At 43.0% G+C, this 21,522-nt stretch overlaps 1 protein-coding gene across 7 annotated transcripts in view; it reads right to left on the bottom strand.

Annotated features, from left to right (window-relative positions):
* The window catches only part of SLC24A2 (solute carrier family 24 member 2), a 353,458-nt gene that overhangs the window by 40,752 nt on the left and 291,184 nt on the right, over positions 1 to 21,522 (bottom strand). For 5 of the 7 annotated variants that reach the window (XM_077475217.1, XM_077475218.1, XM_077475219.1 and 2 more), the window contains 2 exons: positions 17,918 to 17,947; positions 8,742 to 8,840 (listed from right to left, as the gene is read on the bottom strand). In XM_077475217.1, coding sequence (XP_077331343.1) covers positions 8,742 to 8,840; positions 17,918 to 17,947 — 129 coding nt within the window. The remainder of the gene's footprint in view (positions 1 to 8,741; positions 8,841 to 17,917; positions 17,948 to 21,522) is intronic. The other 2 variants (XM_077475220.1, XM_077475222.1) reach the window with 1 other exon arrangement.

The raw sequence follows: 21,522 nt of genomic DNA, 5'->3' as shown, positions 1-21,522 counted from the left end.
CTATATTACCCAAATAAATGAGAATCAGAACAAGGATATGCCTGATGTCTATAATACTAATTATGTTTACGTACTGCCTGCCATTAACCACTTGACCTCTGGAAGGTTTTACCTCCTTCATGACCAGAGCATATTTTTTGTGATATAGACAAAGGCGGAAAAAAAAATTCTGCTTTCTGTTATAAAACATCAGACCGAAAAAAAAAATCTAATTTCTTCATAAACTTAGGCCAAAATTTATTCTGCCACTTGTCTTTGGTAAAAAGAAGAAAAAAAAATCCCAATAAGTATATTTTAATTGGTTTGTGTGAAAGTTATAGTGTCTACAAACTATGGTATATATTGGAATCTACGCAGCTATAAATGCTAAACTGTAATGCTGGTGATCAGTGACTTATAGTGTGATGGTGATAGGGTGACGGGCAATCTGGTGTTCAGACACACCATCTTGGAGGGTCACCAACTGACACCGCTAGTGTTACTAATACAGTGATCAGTGATAATACTGTACACTGAAACTGGACTAATGACACTGACTGGGAAGGGGTTACCATCTAGGGGCAATTAAGGGGGTAACTGTGTGCCTAACAACGTGTAATGTGCAAATGTGTACTGCTTTTACTTTACTATCTGTCTGTTTTTTCTCCCTGCAAAGATGCCAAATTGCTGTTCCCTGTACATAGTTCTGTGTTTTTGTAAACACAGAACACTGTGTGTGATTGGCCATAGCTGATCAGCTGGCTTCAGCCAAAATCATTGGCTGAAATCAGCTGTCAAACTTGTGCTGTCCAATTCCCGAAGAAAGTTCAAAACGTACAGGTACATCACTGGGCCTGCAGCTGCCGCCCACTCACAGTACGACTAGTGTGAGTTGGTGGGAAGTAGTTAAAACATCTACCTCCTCATTATATAGGCTAGAAAACAAATAAGTAGTATGATTATATTGATATTTGCTGATATATAGAATTGTAATTTTCTGGTTGCATTCCCCTGTGGACTTGGAAAGTCCTCAACACTTGGGGCTCACAGGAAGTGGTTGAAAGGGGCTGGGTGACCTAGTTTTCCTAGTTTGTTTGGTTTATATTGGCCAGATTTGTGACAGGTGTACTTTTATTACTGTATGGTGCAGGGTGGATTTGATTTAAATCAAGTCGATTTAAATCAAATTTAAATTATGATTTTAATCATTAGTAAAAAGGCTTGATTTAAATCATAATTTTTAAAGAGCAACTGTCATCTCTGTCCCGCAGCGGCTCCTCTTCTGACCCGCTGTTGACTCACCGACAGTCCCGATGTTGAGATGTTGACACGACGCTCTCTGGCCGCAATGGCAGGGATGCGTTGTTCAGCGACTTATATAGGGGCAAGGGGTGGGGTCACCGGGTGATGTCACATGGTGACCCCGCCCCTTATGATGTCACAGTCCCAGCATCCTCTGGGACTGTGACATAATAAGGGGGCAGGGTCACCATTTGACATCCACGGTGACCCCGCCCCTTGTCCCTATATAAGTTGCCACACAACGTTTCCCTGCCATTGCGGCCAGAGAGAGCGTTGTGTCAACATCGTAAGGAAGAAGAGAAGAGAAGAAGGCGGCGGCGACAGAAGACCGGGCCAACACTAGTAAAAGAGCTGGAAGAAGAAAGAGGAGGCCCGGCAGAAGAACCGAAGAGGGGGACAAGACCCCCGAAGTCAGAAGAAGACCCCCGGACGGCGGCGGCGGCGACGACAAAGAAGAAAGCCGGGCTCCTCGACTACTAAAAGAGCTAGCAAAAGAGCAGAAGATAGCGGAGGAGTCCGGCGAGAAGACCCCCCAAGATGGAAGACAACCGGAGCTGTGTAATAAATTATTTTAAAAACTTTTTTTATTTACACTTTTTTCACCAGGTGAATGGGTAGGGGTACATCGTACCCCATACTCATTCACATAGGGTGGGGGACCGTTATCTGGGGGCTCCCTTGTTAAAGGGGGCTCCTGGATTCCGATAAGCCCCCCTGCCCGCAGACCCCGACAGCCAACGGCCAGGGTTGTCAGGAAGAGGCCCTTGTCCTCATCAACATGGGGACAAGGTGCTTTGGGGTGGGGGGGGCCGCAGGGCCCCCCTTCCCCAAAGCACCCCCCATGTTGAGGGCCCACGGCCTGGTACGGCTCAGGAGGAGGGGGGGCGTCGCTCATCCCCACCCCCTTTCCTGACCTGTCAGACTACATGCTCGGATAAGGGTCTGATATGGACTTTGGGGGAACCCCCACACCATTTTTTTTAGCGCAGGGCTTCCCCTTTAAGTCCATACCAGGTGATGGGACCGGCGAGGTGTCAATCTCGCCGATGGAGGTGGCGACATTGACTTCCTGCGCTAGTCCCCTCTACCTGGAGCTGCGTTCAAAATGAACTGACTTTTCTCCATGTGTGGGCAAGTCCGTTCATTTAAAAAAAAAATACGGCCGTGTGTGGGCAGGTCCGCTCGTTTGGAAAGTCCGGCGGACCTCCGCTGCAAAGTCTGGCGGTTTGTCCGCCGGATAATCCGATCATGTGTACGCGTCATAACTCTTTAGACTTGAGCCCATTTGGGAGGTGTATTCACTTTATCCTTGGTTTTTAATAACCTGTTAACCTTGCATTTTCAAGAATGTAAGTTAACTTTGTACCTCTAATATAAGTAAAACAAAATATTACAGCGCACACATGCAAAAAATGATATTTAACTCCTGCAAGGCTATTTAAAACACCTGAACATTTTCAAAAAGTATGGACAGGGCCATCTTTAAGCAGGGCAAAGGCGGCAGCTGCCCTGGACTCTGTCATTGTTGTGGGGCCCAAAGCAGCTACCTCATACTTGCCAACTGTCCTGAAGTTTTAGTCCTGTGCTGTGTCCCAATATCTCACTGTGAAGTGCTGCTACTAATGCTGCCCTATTGTGTATGGCTGATTCACCTGCAGACCCTGTGTTTACATGTAAATAACCGGCATTCATATGTAAAGAGAAGTGGTCGGCGGCATTGATATGTAAATAATGGCAGCATTCATATGTATATTATTCCCTTCTGAGGTCATATCCACCATCACCTATACTGAATGCTGCCCACTGGGGAGGTAAAGGGGCATACTTGAAAGTCCTGCCTACAACTGTAATCATTAAGCCTAACATCCGCCTGTTCTGCAAAGGTAAGAAAATTGGTGGGGTGGGGGGGGGGGGTAGTGTGGGATGTTCAGAGGTAGGCAGAGAAGGAATTACAGTTTGGGGTGCACAGGTGAGCAAGGAGAGGATGTATAGAGGTAAGGAAGGTGGGTGCAAATATGAGCAGAGGAGGCAGGGAGAGTTAAAGGGGTGGAGGGCTGGAGTGGATGGGGGAGGTTTGGGAGCATGGGTTTTAGGATGCAAAGGTGCACTGACAGGGTGGATAAACATGTAGGTAGTGTATAGGGCAGCCCAATTATTTCAATGTGATGCTCTAAGAGCTAGAAATGCTGAAGAAAGTCCCAAACCCTTTTTCAAAATCACAGAGTTGCTCAGCACATGTCAACAGATGTGTGAGGGTGTCGGTAACAATTAATGGCATTGTTGTGTATCTGCTAAAGGGCAGCACATTTCTGTGGTGTCAGGAACGCGATTTTGCATGCGTTCCCAACACACAAATGTGAACGCAGGCTAAATGTCTCAGTCAATGTAAATCTTCTCATTACATTGGGACTTGGTGTAGAATCCTTTCATTCACACTAGTGGCCAGTGTGGTGTGAATGTCACCCTTACATTAGTGGTCAGTGTAAATCCCTTCTTACAATGGTGGTTACTGTGAATGCTGCAGTGCTTAAACCCCTATTACATTGATGGCCAGTGTGGAAACTCTTCTTTATATTGGTATTCAGTAAAAAAATCAGCATTGCCATTGATCACACCCTCCTTTCCCCCCAGCATGCCACTGATCCCAGGAGTCCTAGGATCCCTAGCAGTTTTCTGTCTATTGATGGGTCCCCTCACCACCCCAGTCCATAGAGTGCAGGCACTGAGGAGATGATGTGCTATAACCTCTAGCTACTAATTAGTGAGCCGTAGTGTGTGCTGTAACCACTAGCAACCGATCAGTAAGCGGTAATGATATGCTGTAACCTCTGGCAACCAATTGCAAACACTGCTTGATCTGATACAGTAAATATTTTGAGTCTAGCTGCTATGTGTTGTATGTCCCAGAGCAGGTGGATAGCGAAACTACATGGGGAGGGCCCCCAAGAAAAGTTTTGCCCAGAGTCCAATCAGTATTAAAGACAGCCCTGAATATGGGGATTTGGTCACACCATATGGCTATATGGTACTTAAGCCCACTTACTGTGTCAAAGTTCCCCATTATTAGTGGGTCCTACACTATCCATAGAATAGAAGATCCTGCTCCTTTGAACCTCTCATTAGTGTCCACCTGTGTTATAGGAGGAGTCCTTTAGTTCTCCCAATAGAGGACTGTATTTCGCCCATGGTTCAGAGAAGCAGGATCTTCCATTCTATAGATAGCAATATGGTGTGACCAAATCCCCATATTTTTTGAAAATGCTCAGGTGTTTTAAATAGTCTTGCAGGAGTTAAATGCCATTTTTTGCATGTGTGTGCTGTAATATATATATATTTTTTTATGGTCTTATGGCTGCACCATCTTTAATGCATCTTTTAGGGTGTGCCCCCTAAATATTTTGTGTCTATTGTATGGATTCTGACCAAATCCTTTTGGGCAGCAGCACCCCACTCCTCCATCATTGCCTCTTATTAGTGTCCACCTGTGATATAGAAGTCCTTTATTTCTCCCATATAGAGGAGTATATTTCTCACATGGTTCAGAGAAGCAGGATCTTCCATTCTATGGATAGTGTAGGACCCACTGATAATGGGGTACTTTGTCTCAGTAAGTGGGCTTAAACACCATATAGCCATATGGTGTGACTAAATCCCCATTTTTTTTATATGTTCAGGTGTTTTAAATAGCCTTCCAGGAGTTAAATGTAATTTTTTGCATGTGTGCGCTGTAATATTTTTTTCTATTTTATGGTCTTATGGCTGTGCCATCTTTATTGCATCTTTTAGGGTGTGCCCCCCCCCAAATATTTTGTTTGTCTATTATAAGTAGGTGGTGACATGTTTACCCTAAATATCTGTTAAATATGTCTGTCATAAGTATGTCTGCCATACCGTATCCTATGTGAGCAACTCCGCACATACAGTAAAACCAGCAATGTTCTAGGGAAGACCTGTGACTGTGTTGCAGCATTGATTAATCAGCCAATTTCTATGCATAAAGGTTTCTGGTGCTATTATGGCCATAAATCACTATTTTTCAGAAAAAAAGCATAAAATGCAGACATTAATGACAGCACCGTATTCACTCAGAAATTTATTTTCTGTGCCACTACAGAATGACCAATAATGCTGTACTTCACAAATCAATTTTACCCTTACATTCTAGCGCTGAACAATACACTGAATAATATAGGAATTACATTTTCTATTCAGTAGATATAACTGGGCTGTCACCAATTTCTCAAAAGCCAAAAATGTTTTATACATTGACTCAAAACAACTTGTACATGTGGAATAATTTTATTTTGGGATCATCTACAATGGTGGCGCTTAGCTGCTGCTTGCCTCATTATAGTCTGAGTTATTACCTCGACCAGGATGTACAAGTTGTAGCCTGGCTTTAAATAAAAATATGTTGACTTGCATATGATTGGGTGCTTTAACAAAATGCAGGTTGGCCTTATTCATTAACAAAGAAGTGGAGAAAAGTAGAAAATTAAACATTTTCTACTCTTTTAACCGCTTCAGCCCTGTCCCGGAAGATTTTACCCCCTTCCTGATCAGAGCACTTTTTGCGTCGCTTTAACTGACAATTGTGTGCTCGTGGGACGCTGCACCCAAACAAAATTGATGTCCTTTTTTGCCACAAATAGAGCTTTCTTTTGGTGGTATTTGATCATCTCAGTGATTTTTATTTTTTGAGCTATAAACAAAAAAACACTCACAATATTTTTTTTCAAAAAAGCTATTTTTTTTCTTGGTTTAGGCCGATATGTATTCTTCTACATATTTTTGGTAATAAAAATCTCAATAAGCGTATATTGATTGGTTTGCGCAAAAGTTATAGCATTTACAAAAGAGGGGATAGATTTATAGCATTTTTATAAAAAATTTTTTACTAGTAATTGCAGCAATCTGCGATTTTTATCGTGACTGCGACATTATGGTGGACACATTGGACAACTTTGACACATTTTTGGGACCATTGGCATACAGCGATCAGTGCTATAAAAATGCATTGATTACTGTAAAAATGTCACTGGCAGTGAAGGGGTTAACACTAGGGAGCGATCAAGGGGTTAATTGTGTTCTGACTGACTAGGGAAGATAACAGATCGCTGTTCAAACTTTGTATGAACAGACGATCTGTCACTTCTCCCCAGAGAACTGGGATCTCTATGTTTGCGCACAGAGATCCCAGTTCTCACAGTGTTACGAGCGATCGTGGGAGCCCGGCGGTCATCGAGAACCCCGGGCACTCGCATCGGCCCTCGGCCCATCATCCGAAAATGGAAAGAGTATGGCACAACTGCCAACCTACCAAGACTTGGCCGTCCACCTAGACTGACAGGCCAGGCAAGGAGAGCATTAATCAGAAAAGCAGCAAAGAGGCCCATGGTAACTCTGGAGAAGCTGCAGAGATCCACAGCTCAGGTGGGAGAATCTGTCCATGGGACAACTATTAGTCGCGTACTCCACAAATCTGGCATTTTTATGGATGAGTGGCAAAAAGAAAACCATTGTTGAGAGAAAGCCATATTAATAGTCTCTTTTTCTGTTTGCGAGAAGCCATGTGAGGGACACAGCAAACATGTGGAAGAAGGTGCTCTGGTCAGATGAGACCAAAAATGCTGCACTAGCACTGCACATCACCCAAACACACCACCCCCACCAAGACATATGGTAGGGGCAGCATCATGTTGTGGGGATGCTTTTCTTCAGCAGGGACAGGGAAGTTTGTCAGAGTTGATGGGAAAATGGATGGAGCCAAATACAAGGCAATCTTAAGCCGCGTACACACGGGCGGACTGTATGGCCAACTTAGTCCGTCAGACAATCCGACGGACAGTCCGTCCTACTTTCGAATGAACCGACTTGACCACACACAGATGAACAACAGTCCGTCGAAAGCTTGCGCGATGACGTGTACAGCACGTACGACGGGACTAGAAATAGGAAGTCCAATACACAGCAATGCATCCTTTCTGAGCATTTTTAATTGCACTGATCACTGTATAAATGTGAATGGCCCCAAAATCACGCCAAAAGTGTCCAATCTGTCTGCCATAATGTCGCAGTCATGATAAAAATCGCTGATCGCCGACATTACTAGTAAAAAACAATTATTAATAAAAATGCTGTAAAACTATCCCCTATTTTGTAGATGCTATAACTTTTGTGCAAACCAAAAAATCGCGCCAAAAGTGTCAGTTTACTGCTGTCTGCCAGCTCTGCCCACCTGTACTGGAGCTCTCACTGTGTGATCCAGCCTGCCAGCCTGTCAGGTACCTGTTCCCTGGAGAGTGTTTGTGTCCTTTGGAAAGGGGCAGGGAAGCCTGCAGTAGGTATGGGCACATTCTCAGCTCTGCTTTTGGACAGGCTTTAGCATCACAGAGGCTGAGACAAAGGGTGATGCTCCAGTGTTTTGCTGCCCCCTTCCACCCCCCTTGTACCAGCCCTGTTTGGGAGTCAAATGGCACTGCACATCACCCCAAAAACTCCAAACCAACAGTGACGTTTGGAGGTGGGAACATCATGGTGTGGGACTGTTTTTCAGCATACAGTACTGACAAAGGCCATATCATTAAAGGAAGGATAAATGGAAAAATGTAAATGCTGCCATCTACCAGGAGGATGAAGATGAAAAGAGGGTAGACATTTCAGCAAAACAATGATTCCAAACAAAAAGCCAAGGAAACTCTCAACTGGTTTCAAAAAAAATAAAATAGAGCTGCTAGAATGGCTCAGCCATTAAATACAATAGAAAATCTATAGAAAGAACTAAAGATCAGAGTTCATAGAAGAGGCCCACAGAACCTTCAAGATTTGAAGTTTGTTTGTGGTAGAATCGAAAAATGGCCCAAAATCCCACCTGAGCAATGCAATGCGACTAGGTTCTCCATACAGGAGACGTCTTGAAGAGCTGTCATTAACAACAAAGGATTGTGTACAAGGTCTTAAATACATTTCAGTTAGCGTGTTCAATACTTTTTACCTCTGTCATTCCATTTTATTACATAATTTATTATTTAACCTAATATCTGAACTTATTTGATTTGTTTTCTTTGTATGTATGGATTGCATGGGTTGTTACCGACATGTGATGAAAATGTCATGTCAATAGCATCTTTAGAAATATATTTACCTAGAAAAATGGTGACGTGTTCAATACTTATTTTACCCTGTGTATATCCAGGGATACAATGCAACTTTGCAGGTGTAACCTCTAACCTCTACTCTCACAAACTGCTAGAAACAGTCAACCTTGCTTTGGCCGAGCCAAGCCTTGTCCATTCTTTAATTACATGTGATTTTAGTCTGCCAATTGTGGAAGGAAGAATGTCTAGAAACATTAATGATGCCTTCCTTGTTCTCAGTCCTAGTTTTGAGTCTTCTGCGCTATACATTGTAACAGCTTGCTTCTATCAGCTGGTAACCTTGAATAAAATATGCAAACTCACCTATACAGTTGGCAGCTCCATTAAGTCTTTCACTGTCATCTACCTGGCACTTCTTTTTTGCCACTTTATTCAGGATTGAAGCCTTCTCTTTGAACTTTCCTTAAAATATTAAACAGATAAATTTAGGGATGAATATATGTCACAATATTACATAAGAAATAAACAAATAAAAATAATCAGCGTTCACATGCTTAACTGTACTGATTAATAAACTGTAGGTATTAATATATAATTTAAAGACAACCAGCCTTTATACTGCAATGCACATAACTTCATGCCAAGGCAAATGACAAAACAAGTCACAAGCATGACAAAACTTAATGAGAAATGGAAAAATGTGCAATAAACAAACAAGCACTGTCAGATTACATAGCTTTAAAATGAAAAGTTTTACTTTGACACATTAAGGTGTATAAAAACACATTAGTGCTTACATCTGTGAAGGTTCTCATTTAGCCAGGATATGGTATAGCTGGTAGTAGCTTGGTAGTAGCTTGTCACATTAACTTGATCTTCTAGTAGAAGCTTATCCCCCAATTCAGGCTCCGCACAGACACTCTTATGCCATGTGCGCATGATCGGAATTTCGGCCAGCAAAAGACAGATGATCAAAATTTAGCTGGCCGAATTCCCGCCAGCAAAAATTTGAGAGCATGTTCCCTAATTTTTCCAACGCAAAAACTTTCTAGTGGAAATTTCGATCGTGTGTATGCAATTCCGACGCACAAAAACTCACGCTTGCTCAGATTCAACTACGAGATGGAAGCTATTGGCTATTGGGTATTGAACTTACTTTTTCTAGTCTCGTTGTACGTGTTGTATGTCACCACGTTCTTGACGATCAGAATTTGGTGTGACCGTGTGTATGCAAGACAACTTGAGTGAAATCCCGTCGGAATTCCATCGGGAAAACCATCAGAGCTTTTTCCAACCAAAATTCCGTCCGTGTGTACGCGGCATAAGTCCTTCACTGCCCCATTTACATAGAGAGAGAGCGCCACTATGCAAAACAAATTGCTAACCATGGATTGAAAATAATTTGATCCATATAAAGTAAGAAAATGCATAGTTTAAATGCTAGCATTGTCTGAAAATGTTTAATATTTAAATTACTTTTTGATAATCCACTAAAAAAAAGAACCTATTTTCAACATGGTGTCTTGTAAAATAGTGTCCTCCATCAGATGGTGTCCCCTGCGTACTGCGCATGCGCAGTACACAGGAACACAGATTCCGAAAATTGCCGAGGATGAACGGCGCCTGCGCCGTGAGTCCAGGTTCTATCCCCACTATCCAAGTGGACATAGAGTTAGAATAAAAAAGAGCCGAGCGGAGCGAGGCCGAGCCCGAAGCGTGGCGAGCGAAGCTCGCCCGCGAGGGGCCCTCTAAAATTCTTAACCCTATGTCCGCTTGGATAGTGGGGCTACCTCCTCCACTCACGGCGCAGGCGCCGTTCAGCTTCGGAGTTTTTCCGAAGCTTCGTCTTCTCCGTACTGCGCATGCGCAGTACGGAGCGGACAGCATTTGATAGGCGGACTCTATTAGGCAGAACAATGGCCACTGCCTACTTGAAATTTCTTCACTTTCTATGTATCTAGTCCTTGACTCTTTTTTTTTATTATTATTTTGCAATTTAAACAGGTACATTCACTGTACTTTAAAACACTAGTAACTGAAATATTTTTGTGATGAGATAAAAAAAAAAAAACACATTCTCATGTTTATCTGAAGGTTTGATCTATTATAGTTATGAATAAGCATAGAAGCCCAAGTGGCTGCAGTGGGCTTGTACAAGAGTCAGGTCTGGAGGCTTATTCTGTTTTATGTCTACACGTAGCTAATACAGCACAGGCAAACTTCTCACTATTGTACAGAGCATGTATCACTATTCATACTATTCACTGTTTGCAAAAAAAGCAAAGCTAAGACTAAATTGCACATTGGATCAAGGCAGACATATAGGAGTGATAACATGAAAAGTACAATTACACATATTAATAGACTTCACAGTTTAGGGCAATCAAGGCAATGAACAGCATTTACTGCAATCGTTCTCTATTGTATCATGTAGGTCCACATGTGCTTTCATGTACCTGCTTTGTGATTAAGAAACCTGGAATAATTATACAATATTTGCAATCAGGATGAAATCAGGATGAAACATTACAGGGATGAAGAGAAGAGGGGTCAATTTAATATTACACAGTTTACTTATTTTAAAACCATTTACAAAAATAGAAACCACTTAAAAGCTGCAATGTGTTGTGTGTTATTCATAATTGCTTGCAAACCAATACTGGTTATTCCACATCAGCCTTTAAAGATCTGTAGCTGAACTTGTCTGTGTTTGCAGACCAGTGAGACAGTGTAAATTGTTCCCATAGATACTATTAACAATAGCCAGGTATAGATAGATGTATCTGCATTTGATGTACAGTATTTGCATCCCTAAGTACACTCTGATATGCGTACTTCAGCACACCCCTTAAACTAAATAAGTTAAAGTAGACTTGGAATGTCTGCTTTTTTTGGAATTTCTCCTTTGTCCCCTTTTGATGCATATATATATATATATATATATATATATATATATATATATATATATATATACAGTATATATGTATACAGCATACATGTGTGTGTATATCTATCTATCTATCTATCTATCTATCTATATATATATATATATATTTATAAATTTAGTGCAATATAAACAAATTATAAGCTATTTTCTTGCTCATTGTCACTCGTTTTTATTTGTCATAAATGTTCAGTTTGGGTTGAAACAATCAAATAATAATTTTATAGTTATAAGCCATTGGCTACAATTAAAATACTATAAAAAAGTAAACATTGTGTTTATGGTATATTATAATGATAAGTGCTTTTTACCACTACAGCAAAAAATATATATTTGCAAATACATGTATGTTTTATTCAGCTTCCTGTATAGTAAATTGTTCAATAGAAGTAATCAATACTTCTGAGTTTGAGCACTGCTTGCAGTTGCTGGGCCTCCTGTTTATCCTGGATCCATTTAGGTTTTACAACTTGATGAAAAACCTCAGTCTCAGCAGGACCTGTTCCTTCACTCTTCTTTGTAGAATATGTGTTCAAAGTATAACCACAGGAGAGCTTATCTTGTGCTGTGTTTAGATGCAATTGTAAAGAAGGTACTTACAAGTTTTCAAAATTCCATGTGAATGCTCTGCAAACGTGAAGCTCTGAGTCAAAGAATTTGGGTAGCATTGTTTTCTCTGAATTCTCCAACTTGGTTCGCTGAGTTTATAGGACATTAGCATGGAATGTCTACCTTAGAAGATCACATTTATTTTCTGAATAATAGCATGTGAAGGTAGGATTAGTACAATTTACAATGTTCTTGCTGTGCACATGCTTGAAGGGGCATTGTACCTTTGACCTAGAAATTAAAGGTGAGGATCCTTACCCTCTTGACAGTGGGGCACTGTACATCTATAGCTATTTAGTGGGTCCCTCTTCTTCTTGCTGATTCCAGCCCAAAGCCCAACCACTGACCATAGGGATCAGGATTCTTGTCAGCAGGCCTATGTTACCTTTCCTTTTTAACCTTCTATTTGTGAGTCAAATTATTACATTTTTTTGTTCACTTTAAATTATTTGTATTGCATGAGTTTGCTGTTTCTCTTTTTTTGTAGAGCATTGCAGGACAGCCTATTGGCTCAGGCAAACATTGTCAATCGGGGGAGTACTAGCACCATACATGCATTGATTTCAGAATTTGCCTCTCATAAAGCACATACAGTATTGAGGCCCAATACAAAGGTACAACAAGACATTAATCTAAACTGCAATGCTGCACATACAAGTACTGCTCCAGGTGTGGTTCAACACACGGCATTGCAACTAGACAAAGTAGAGAAACCTGCTGGTTTTATATCCAGAACCCTTATGCCGCGTACACACGATCAAACAAGCGGGTGGAAAAGTCCGGCAAACTCAAGTCCGCCGGACAATCCCCCCGTGTGTAGCCTCCGGCATACTTTTTTGATCCGAAAGTACGGCGGACTTAGAATGCCGTGTTGCACTCCAATCTTCCCGCCGGACTCGCATTTCTGCGGACAATCCGGCCGTGTGTATGCATGTCCGCCGTACTTTTGAAATGAGCGGACTTTTCCCGCCCGGAGAAAAGTCCGCTCATTTCGAGTGGGTCTCCAGGTAGGCAGGGCCCGCGAAGGAGACGTCGCCGGCCCCACCGCCTGGTATGGACTTAAAGGGGAACCCCAACGCCGAAAAAAATCGGCGTGGGGGTCCCCCCCAAGTCCACAACAGACCCTTGTCCGAGCATGCTACCCGGCCGGCCAGGAAAGGGGGGGCGAGCGAGCGCCCCCCCCCTCCTGAGCCGTACCAGGCCGCGTGCCCTCAACATGGGGGGTGCCTTGGGGAAGGGGGGGCCGCGCGGCCCCCCCCCCACCCCAAAGCACCTTGTCCCCATGTTGATGAGGACAAGGGCCTCTTCCCGACAACCCTGGCCGTTGGTTGTCGGGGTCTGCGGGCGGGGGGCTTATCGGAATCCGGGAGCCCCCTTTAATAAGGGGGCCCCCGGATACCGGCCCCCCACCCTATGTGAATGAGTATGGGGTACAATGTACCCCTACCCATTCACCTGTAAAATAAAAGTACAAAAAAAACGCAACACACGAGATAAAATACTTTATTGCACAGCTCCGGATGTCTTCCGTCTTCGGGGGTCTTCTCGCCGGACTCCTCCGCTATCTTCTTGTAGCTCTTTTGCTAGCGGAGGAGTCCGGCTTTCTTCCTCGCCGCCGGCCTCTTCTTCCGACTTCGGGGGTCTTGTCCCCCTCTTCGGTTCTTCTGCCGGGCCACCGCGCCTTCTTCTAGCTCTTTTACAGGCGGTGGCCCGGTCTTCTGTCGCCGCCGCCGCCGCCGCCACCTCCTTCCGTTCTTCTGTTCTTCTCTTCTTCTTCTTCAGATGTTGCCTCGCCGAGTCCTCCGCTCACAATGACAGGGAACGGGCACGCGGCGACTTATATAGGGACAAGGGGCGGGGTCTTCGGTGGATGTCACATGGGTTGATGTCACATGGCGACAGTCCCAGCATCCTCCGGGACTGTGACATCGTAAGGGGGCGGGGTCACCATGTGACATGAACCCATGTGACATCCACCGAAGACCCCGCCCCTTGTCCCTATATAAGTCGCCGCGTGCCCATTCCCTGTCATTGTGAGCGGAGGACTCGGCGAGGCAACATCTGAAGAAGAAGAAGAGAAGAACAGAAGAACGGAAGGCGGCGGCGGCGGCGACAGAAGACCGGGCCACCGCCTGTAAAAGAGCTAGAAGAAGGCGCGGTGGCCCGGCAGAAGAACCGAAGAGGGGGACAAGACCCCCGAAGTCGGAAGAAGAGGCCGGCGGCGAGGAAGAAAGCCGGACTCCTCCGCTAGCAAAAGAGCTACAAGAAGATAGCGGAGGAGTCCGGCGAGAAGACCCCCGAAGACGGAAGACCCCCGGAGCTGTGCAATAAAGTATTTTATCTCGTGTGTTGTGTTTTTTTTGTACTTTTATTTTATAGGTGAATGGGTAGGGGTACATTGTACCCCATACTCATTCACATAGGGTGGGGGGCCGGTATCCGGGGGCCCCCTTATTAAAGGGGGCTCCCGGATTCCGATAAGCCCCCCGCCCGCAGACCCCGACAACTAACGGCCAGGGTTGTCGGGAAGAGGCCCTTGTCCTCATCAACATGGGGACAAGGTGCTTTGGGGTGGGGGGGCCGCGCGGCCCCCCCTTCCCCAAGGCACCCCCATGTTGAGGGCACGCGGCCTGGTACGGCTCAGGAGGGGGGGCACTCGCTTGCCCCCCCTTTCCTGGCCGGCCAGGTAGCGTGCTCGGACAAGGGTCTGTTGTGGACTTGGGGGGGACCCCCACGCCGATTTTTTTTCAGCGTTGGGGTTCTCCTTTAAGTCCATACCAGGCGGCGGGGCCAGCGACGTCTCCTTCGCGGGCCCCGCCTACCTGGAGACGCGCTCGAAATGAGCGGACTTTCCTCTACGTGTGTGGGCGAGTCCGTTCATTTCAAAAGTAGGGCGGATAGTACGGCGGACTTAGTACGCCGTATTAGTCCGCTCAAAAAGTGCCGTGTGTGGGCAAGTAGCCCGTTCGGAAAGTCCGACGGACAGTCTGGCGGGAAGTCAGCCAGACTAAGTACGTCGGACAGACGGCTACGTGTGTACGCGGCTTTACAGAAGCAGAACAAAAGTATTCTACTGGAGAAAAAGAAGCCCTAGTATGTGTTTGGCCAACATATAAATAGGGAACGCACAAAGTAATTGTGAGACTGACTGATTACTTTGCTGGCCGACCATAATTCTTTATATACACTGCTTACAACAAAGAGCCTAGGGTGAGAAGGAATGTGTATAGCCAGATGGTCAGCAAAGCTACTCAGCTTTTACAACACAATACAATACAAACTGGTTTAGAAAAAATCTAGTACTGCTCGTCTATCGTGATTACCCTTACTCCCTACTACACTAGATGAAGGCATTGAGGTTGTTGTATTTATTGATATAGACTCCAAACAGGCTTCTCTTGCATGCTCAGTACAAGTATATTTGTGGGACATTCTAAAAAAGTCCTAGTCTATGCCTTTACTGCAGGATTAGACATAAACTGCCCTTAGTCTATAGTTATATTGGGGATATATAGTGGTAGATCTCAGTATGCACTAGTACCAGAGACCTTGAGACCTTATACAACTTATACATGAGAGTCACCAAGAAATTGTAGGAATCAAACAAAGACTATGCGAATTATACTGGTGGCCAGGCATGGATGCCCAATTACTAACAGACCTTTAGTCTTGTATTACTCATTAAAAATCTGCTTTCATATACACTACTGCAGCAGCCACCGTTCGCCCAACAATGTTGCATGGGGCTCAGTTAATTTTTCAATCAACTTTTATTGAGCCAGGTCATGCCGAGAGGGTCAAATTTCAACTGATTTAGCAGGAATTGACCAAAATTTGGACTGTGTGTGGGTAGCATAGGACTGTTAAAAACCAGCAAGAAAAAGTAAGACATATACGCATTGTAAACTTTGTATGAGAGAAGTGCACTTTCAGCCTGGATCTCTAGTTAAAGTTAAAGTCTATCACCAAACAAAGTAAAAATCCTCCCTTGCAGAGAGGCTGCCCCTGCACTGCAAGAATTAAATGCTCATTTAGGTCTTGGAACTTGTAAAAGCATTTCCACTTACTGTATTCCCTGCTCCCTCAGTAGCCAGTGCTATCCTCTACTCCCCTACACTCAGGTGGCAAACTTTCCTTCTGCTTCCTCACATCCAGTGCAGGGCAATGAGCTCTGCATTGCACTTTGATAATGTCATGTGACTGCTGTAACTCCGGCAAGATGAGCCTATAGGAAACCAGTCAAGCAATGTAGAGGGAGCCTGTGGGAGCAAGGCATTTAACCCTTTTAGTGTGCCATCCCACTGCATGGAAAGATTTTTGTTTTTCCCTTAAGCCCCGTACACACGAGAGGACTTATGTCCGACAGACTTCCGAAGGAGTTCCGCCGGAGTTCTGCCGGAGTTCCGACAGAGTTCTGACGGACTTTTCGGCTGAGCGGACTTGGCCACACACAATCACACTAAACTCCGACGGATTCGAACGTGATGACGTACGACTGGATTCGAATAAGGAAGTTCATAGCCAGTAGCCAATAGCTGCCCTAGCGTCGGTTTTAGTCCGTCGGAATAGCATACACACGAGTGAATTTTTCGAAGGGACCGGGTCCGGCGGAGTTCCGTCGGAAAAATTTGAAGCATGTTCCATATCCTAAAGTCCGTCAGACTTTGGTGAATCAAAAGTCCGTTGCAGCCCATACACGATCGAATAGTCTGACGGAATCAGTCCGTCGGACTTTGGATGTTGAAAAGTCCGCTCATGTGTACGGGGCTTTAGGTCCTGTTTTAAGAAACCTGGCTTGTTGAAAAATTGACAATTTAAATGCTCAAAACTGCTTAGTGACAAGTCATTAAGTCATTGAGAACCTTACATCTATGAAATGTCTGATGGACACAGATGGAATGGCAGTCATCTTTAGCCTGTGAGGCAGAACTTTCCAGAAGTTTCATTTGATGGGGGACATTTTCCTATCCCTACCGGTAACAACCAAACCAGAAACAGAGTGAGACATGTGAATACCTTCTATACCAAGAAGACTTTACTACACATTCATTCAGTTGGAGGGCTTTTTGATTCCTTTAGTCCTTTCCCACTATAACCTGTATGGTTATAGTGTCTCTTGGTGTTCTTCTGGAAAATTCATATTTTTTCTCACTGCTCAAAAACAAGCAAGTAAATGCATTGGCTTCTAACTAAATTGGCCTTAGTGCGTATATGTGACTTTGAAAGGGACATCAAAAAGATTGAGATATGGAAGCTGTTGCTGCATACTTTTTTTGAAGGTGCAACATCTAGGGCTTTCATTCTGACCCTGCTTTTACTACCTGAGAAGTGAACACCCTGGAACAAGCACCATGGCTAGTACAAAAGAACACCAGATAATACACATTTATGTAGAAAGATATATCAGGTTTTGGGAAAACACCAAAGAAAGCCACTCTAGTTCTATGCTGATACAGCTCAAACCCAGAACCCGTGTGTAGCATTATAACTTTGCTTACCACTGGAATAGTGTAGGCCAGGGATATGCAATTAGCGGACCTCCAGCTGTTGCAAAACTACAAGTCCCATCATGCCTCTGCCTCTGGGTGTCATGCTTGTGGTTGTCAGAGTCTTGCTATGCCTCATGGGACTTGAAGTTCTGCAACAGCTGGAGGTCCGCTAATTGCATATCCCTGGTGTAGGTGAATTTACACAATCTATGTTTGTTTATAAACACTCAATTACATGTGCAGGATTTAAAATAAGAATTGGATGGTTGTATCAAATTCACTAAGCTTATGAATGCCTTCTGTAAGTTAACCAAGTTTTTTAATTTTACCATTTCGCGGATACGCCAAACTCTTTAATTAAACATATTTTACCCATTAGGTAATATTTTTATCAACGAAGTGAATTACAACAACAGAATTACATATGGGAACAATATGCAGCAAATGAAAAACACAAGATGAAGGCACAAACGAATAATTTCAAGACTGATATATACCTGTAGATAAAGAGATATTGGTATTATAACCTGTATAGGGGAAAGGAGATTAAATCAATCCTCAATCAATAGTCCAATAAGCAAGTATTCAAATGCAATAAAAGAGTCTATAAGATAAAAAGTCCATTCACAAAGGGCAGCCTCCAACATAGGAACAGAAGCAGATTCCAGCAGCAGCTTAAAATAATACAAGAAGGAGAGGCGCCTCTAAGTGTAGAAGTAACAATACCATTTAATGAATAGCATATATGTATAGCAACTCACAAAGGTAAGTAAGGAAATATCACGCACAGCAGTATAATGGGGCATCCCGATCAGCTGTCATCAGTGAACATGACACCGTCCGCCGACTCCTGTAGTGTATGTTGTCTCACCGCTACCAGGAAGTCGGCTGTAGGATGGAAACAGTTCCGAAGCGAGGCTTGGGGCACAAGTGGAGACCAGCCTAGGGTGATGACATCACTGAGCGTGCGTGTTGCGAATGTCCCGGCAGTCTAGCCCTTTCTTCAAGCTATGTATGTATATATTGCTTCAAGCTAATATATACCCCAGAGGATGTTTTTGGAGACAAAAAGCGTCAGCTCAATGCTATTCAGGCATTACATACGTTTATTCCCTGCTGGATTTTCTAATAAGACGTTTTTACCTTGGATATGATGTATGTGTTCTACCTTTTAAATAAATTCTACAGCTACAGTTTTACACTATGTTTTTTATTTCTATGGTCCAGCATAATGCACGACACAACACTGTGAACGGTGGTCCTGTCGTAGTGCCAAGACGTGAGATCCTTAGAGCTGAACTTCATACTCTGGTTCCACATAAGCACTGTTGACAACGGTATTTGAGTCCATGTGTTCTTATACCCTTCGGTGGTAGATTTTCACATTGGTTATTGATGCATTAACAGTGGTACTGCTACCTTTGATCACTGTGATTGCACGGGGATTCTTTTTATTCCCCTTTTGGACTTTTTTTATATGTGATATGGACTTTACAACAATTGTTTACTTTTTAATCTTTGCATATTGCACTTTACAACTCATTATTATATACATTAGATGAGATATATATCAAGTTTTTCAACACTGCACTTTTTAGCGCCGCACTTTTACACTATATACGTGAAAAAAAATAGTTCCCTGGCTATGATGCTGATTCAAGGTCTTCCATACTTTTTTTTCAATACTATGAAAATATCTTGATGCTTAGAAAGTCAGAAAATATATTCATTAAACTAATGATTGCAAGAGGAAAACACTGCATTGTATTTATTGTACAATTATTTAGGGAAATCTGCATTCTTTTCTATAGTCTCTGTTATAAACATAGATCAGGTAATCCCCTACTATGGATCACCCAGCTCTGACTGACTGATTGCTAAGAGATATATAAAGGCAACGAGAGACCCAGCCTACCATTATTCACTCAATGCTGAAATATTATTTTTGGAGGTTTGCACCCACTCTAGAAGCAGCTTAAAAAAGTCAGGTACTAAAGGGTCAAAATAGATGGGCCGCCTTATCACATTGCGGTAGCCTGGTAAAATGTGAATGGGTACAAATTCATTGACTAAACTCAAGAATGATCAGAATGGAAGGGTGTTCCGTGCCTATTGGTGGGCCACTATATTCAGCATGCTAAACACTGCACAAATATATTATGGATATAAATTGTATAGGTAAAGGTTTGTTAAAGTTGGTATGCATTCATTTACATGAATATACTTTTATTGAAATAAGTCAAATTCAAATGAACATATACACAAGCGCTAAGAAGTTGAGGCAAGTCCTCACTAAAAAGCAAATATTATATAACTATATTTACTGAATTACCCATTAATGTCAAAGTTATTGTGAGTGGCTTGATGGTTTCCATTTTCTTTCTTATTAAATTAATGTAACATTTTTGAAACAGAATAAACAATGATTATAATGTAAAATTTTCTTAAAAATGCAAGAAATACTATATTTATAGCTCTGGTATACTTTGTGTGACCACAAACCTGCAGTGATTTGCTTAGCTGAGTGTGCAGACAGAACAATCCAGCTGATTATGAGCAAGACTGATTGCTTCATCATGACACATGACAATGGGAGCAAAGAAGCAATCAGAAGACTACTCAGGGACAATAATTACACAATACAATCATCAAGGGAAAAAGACACTATGAGCACTATCATCTTGGGCATATACCCAATTTATGCTGCAAGATATATCTTAAAGGGGATCGGGCCTGAAAGAAAACAACTCTGCAAGAGGTTTCTGATAGAAAAAGACCTTTCCTAATCTATGTACAGCATACCAGTTCCAAGGTAGTTGAGATTCTTCACTAAATTAGGTAAAATTTTACAACAATTATTTAATTATGCATATTCAATATCTGCATATGATTGGCTAATTAGCGTGAACACAGGTACATTTTATTAAATAAGGATTCTCAACTCCTTGTAATCAGCCTCGGTGACTAGAGGTGGGTGAAAATAAGTTATTTTAAGCTTAAGTTTTGTTGAAAATAGGGCATCGTTTTTGTGACCTGAATTGGAATGGAGTTAAAGGAGAAGTACGGCCAAAGCTCAATTGGCTGTACTTCTCCTGTGGATCACAGGAGTGCAGTTCGTTCTGTACTCCTGTGTGACTTGTTTTCAGCGGACAGCGGGCTGAAGCCTGCTGTCACCTGATGTCACAGAGTGGGTCCAGGCTTGGGCAAGATTGCGACAATGAAGTTTGGATCTGCAAGCTGCTGAGAGCCTAAACTGGTTGTTCCCGCCCCCTCCACAACCCAGCGCTCCAGTGAGTGAGGGAGGGCAGAGCAGACAATGGTGACTGACAGTCACCAACTCTCTGCTCAGGGAGTCCTGAGAATTGAGCCATCGGTGGTGTTTGATCGCTCGATTCTCAGTCTTAGCCCTTGTATACACGGTTGGACATTCCGACAACAAGATCGTTCATAACGTTATGACATTAGTTATGACGGGACTACGTTCAGACTAGTAGCCAATAGTTTTGGTCTAGTAATTTGATCTGAGCATGCGTGGCACTTTGTCCTCTCTACAAACGATCGGACAATGTCCGATTGGATCATGTTGTCGGAAATTTTTTATGTCCAGCTCTCAAACTTTGTCGGTTGGACATTCCGACAGAAAAAGTCAGATGAAGCCCACACACGCTCAGATTATCCGACAACATGATCCGATCGGACGTTTTCCGTCGGAATGTTCGACCATGTGTACAAGGGATTAAAGCCAGCAGGGGACACATGCAGCATCAGACCGATGCTGAATCCACCTAAGTAAGTATGATTCTGAAAAAAAAACCCTCCATACTTCTCTTAAAGGGTGTTTGTTAAGGGTGCAATGGGCTGTAAATAGCTCCCTAGGGTTATGGAAGATGCCTTCAACTATTCTGGATTTGTTCTTGTGCCATAAATGGCCCCTTATTAGCCTCATTATTTTACTTTTTTTTTATGAAGGAAAAAAAAACTGAGAAAAAATCCAAATAATTATTTAAATTGTCAGCACATATATAACATTTAAAAAACATGCAGATTTTTTTTTTTATACAGCAAATTTTACTTAAAGTGTTTGTTACCTCAATATTTCATA

Source organism: Lithobates pipiens, unplaced genomic scaffold (genome assembly GCF_037356315.1).
Source record: "Lithobates pipiens isolate NorthernLeopardFrog02 unplaced genomic scaffold, aLitPip1_a1.2 Scaffold_13, whole genome shotgun sequence".
Taxonomy (NCBI): domain Eukaryota; kingdom Metazoa; phylum Chordata; class Amphibia; order Anura; family Ranidae; genus Lithobates; species Lithobates pipiens.
Note: the sequence above shows the minus strand (reverse complement) of the source record. Positions and strands in the feature narration are given on the sequence as shown.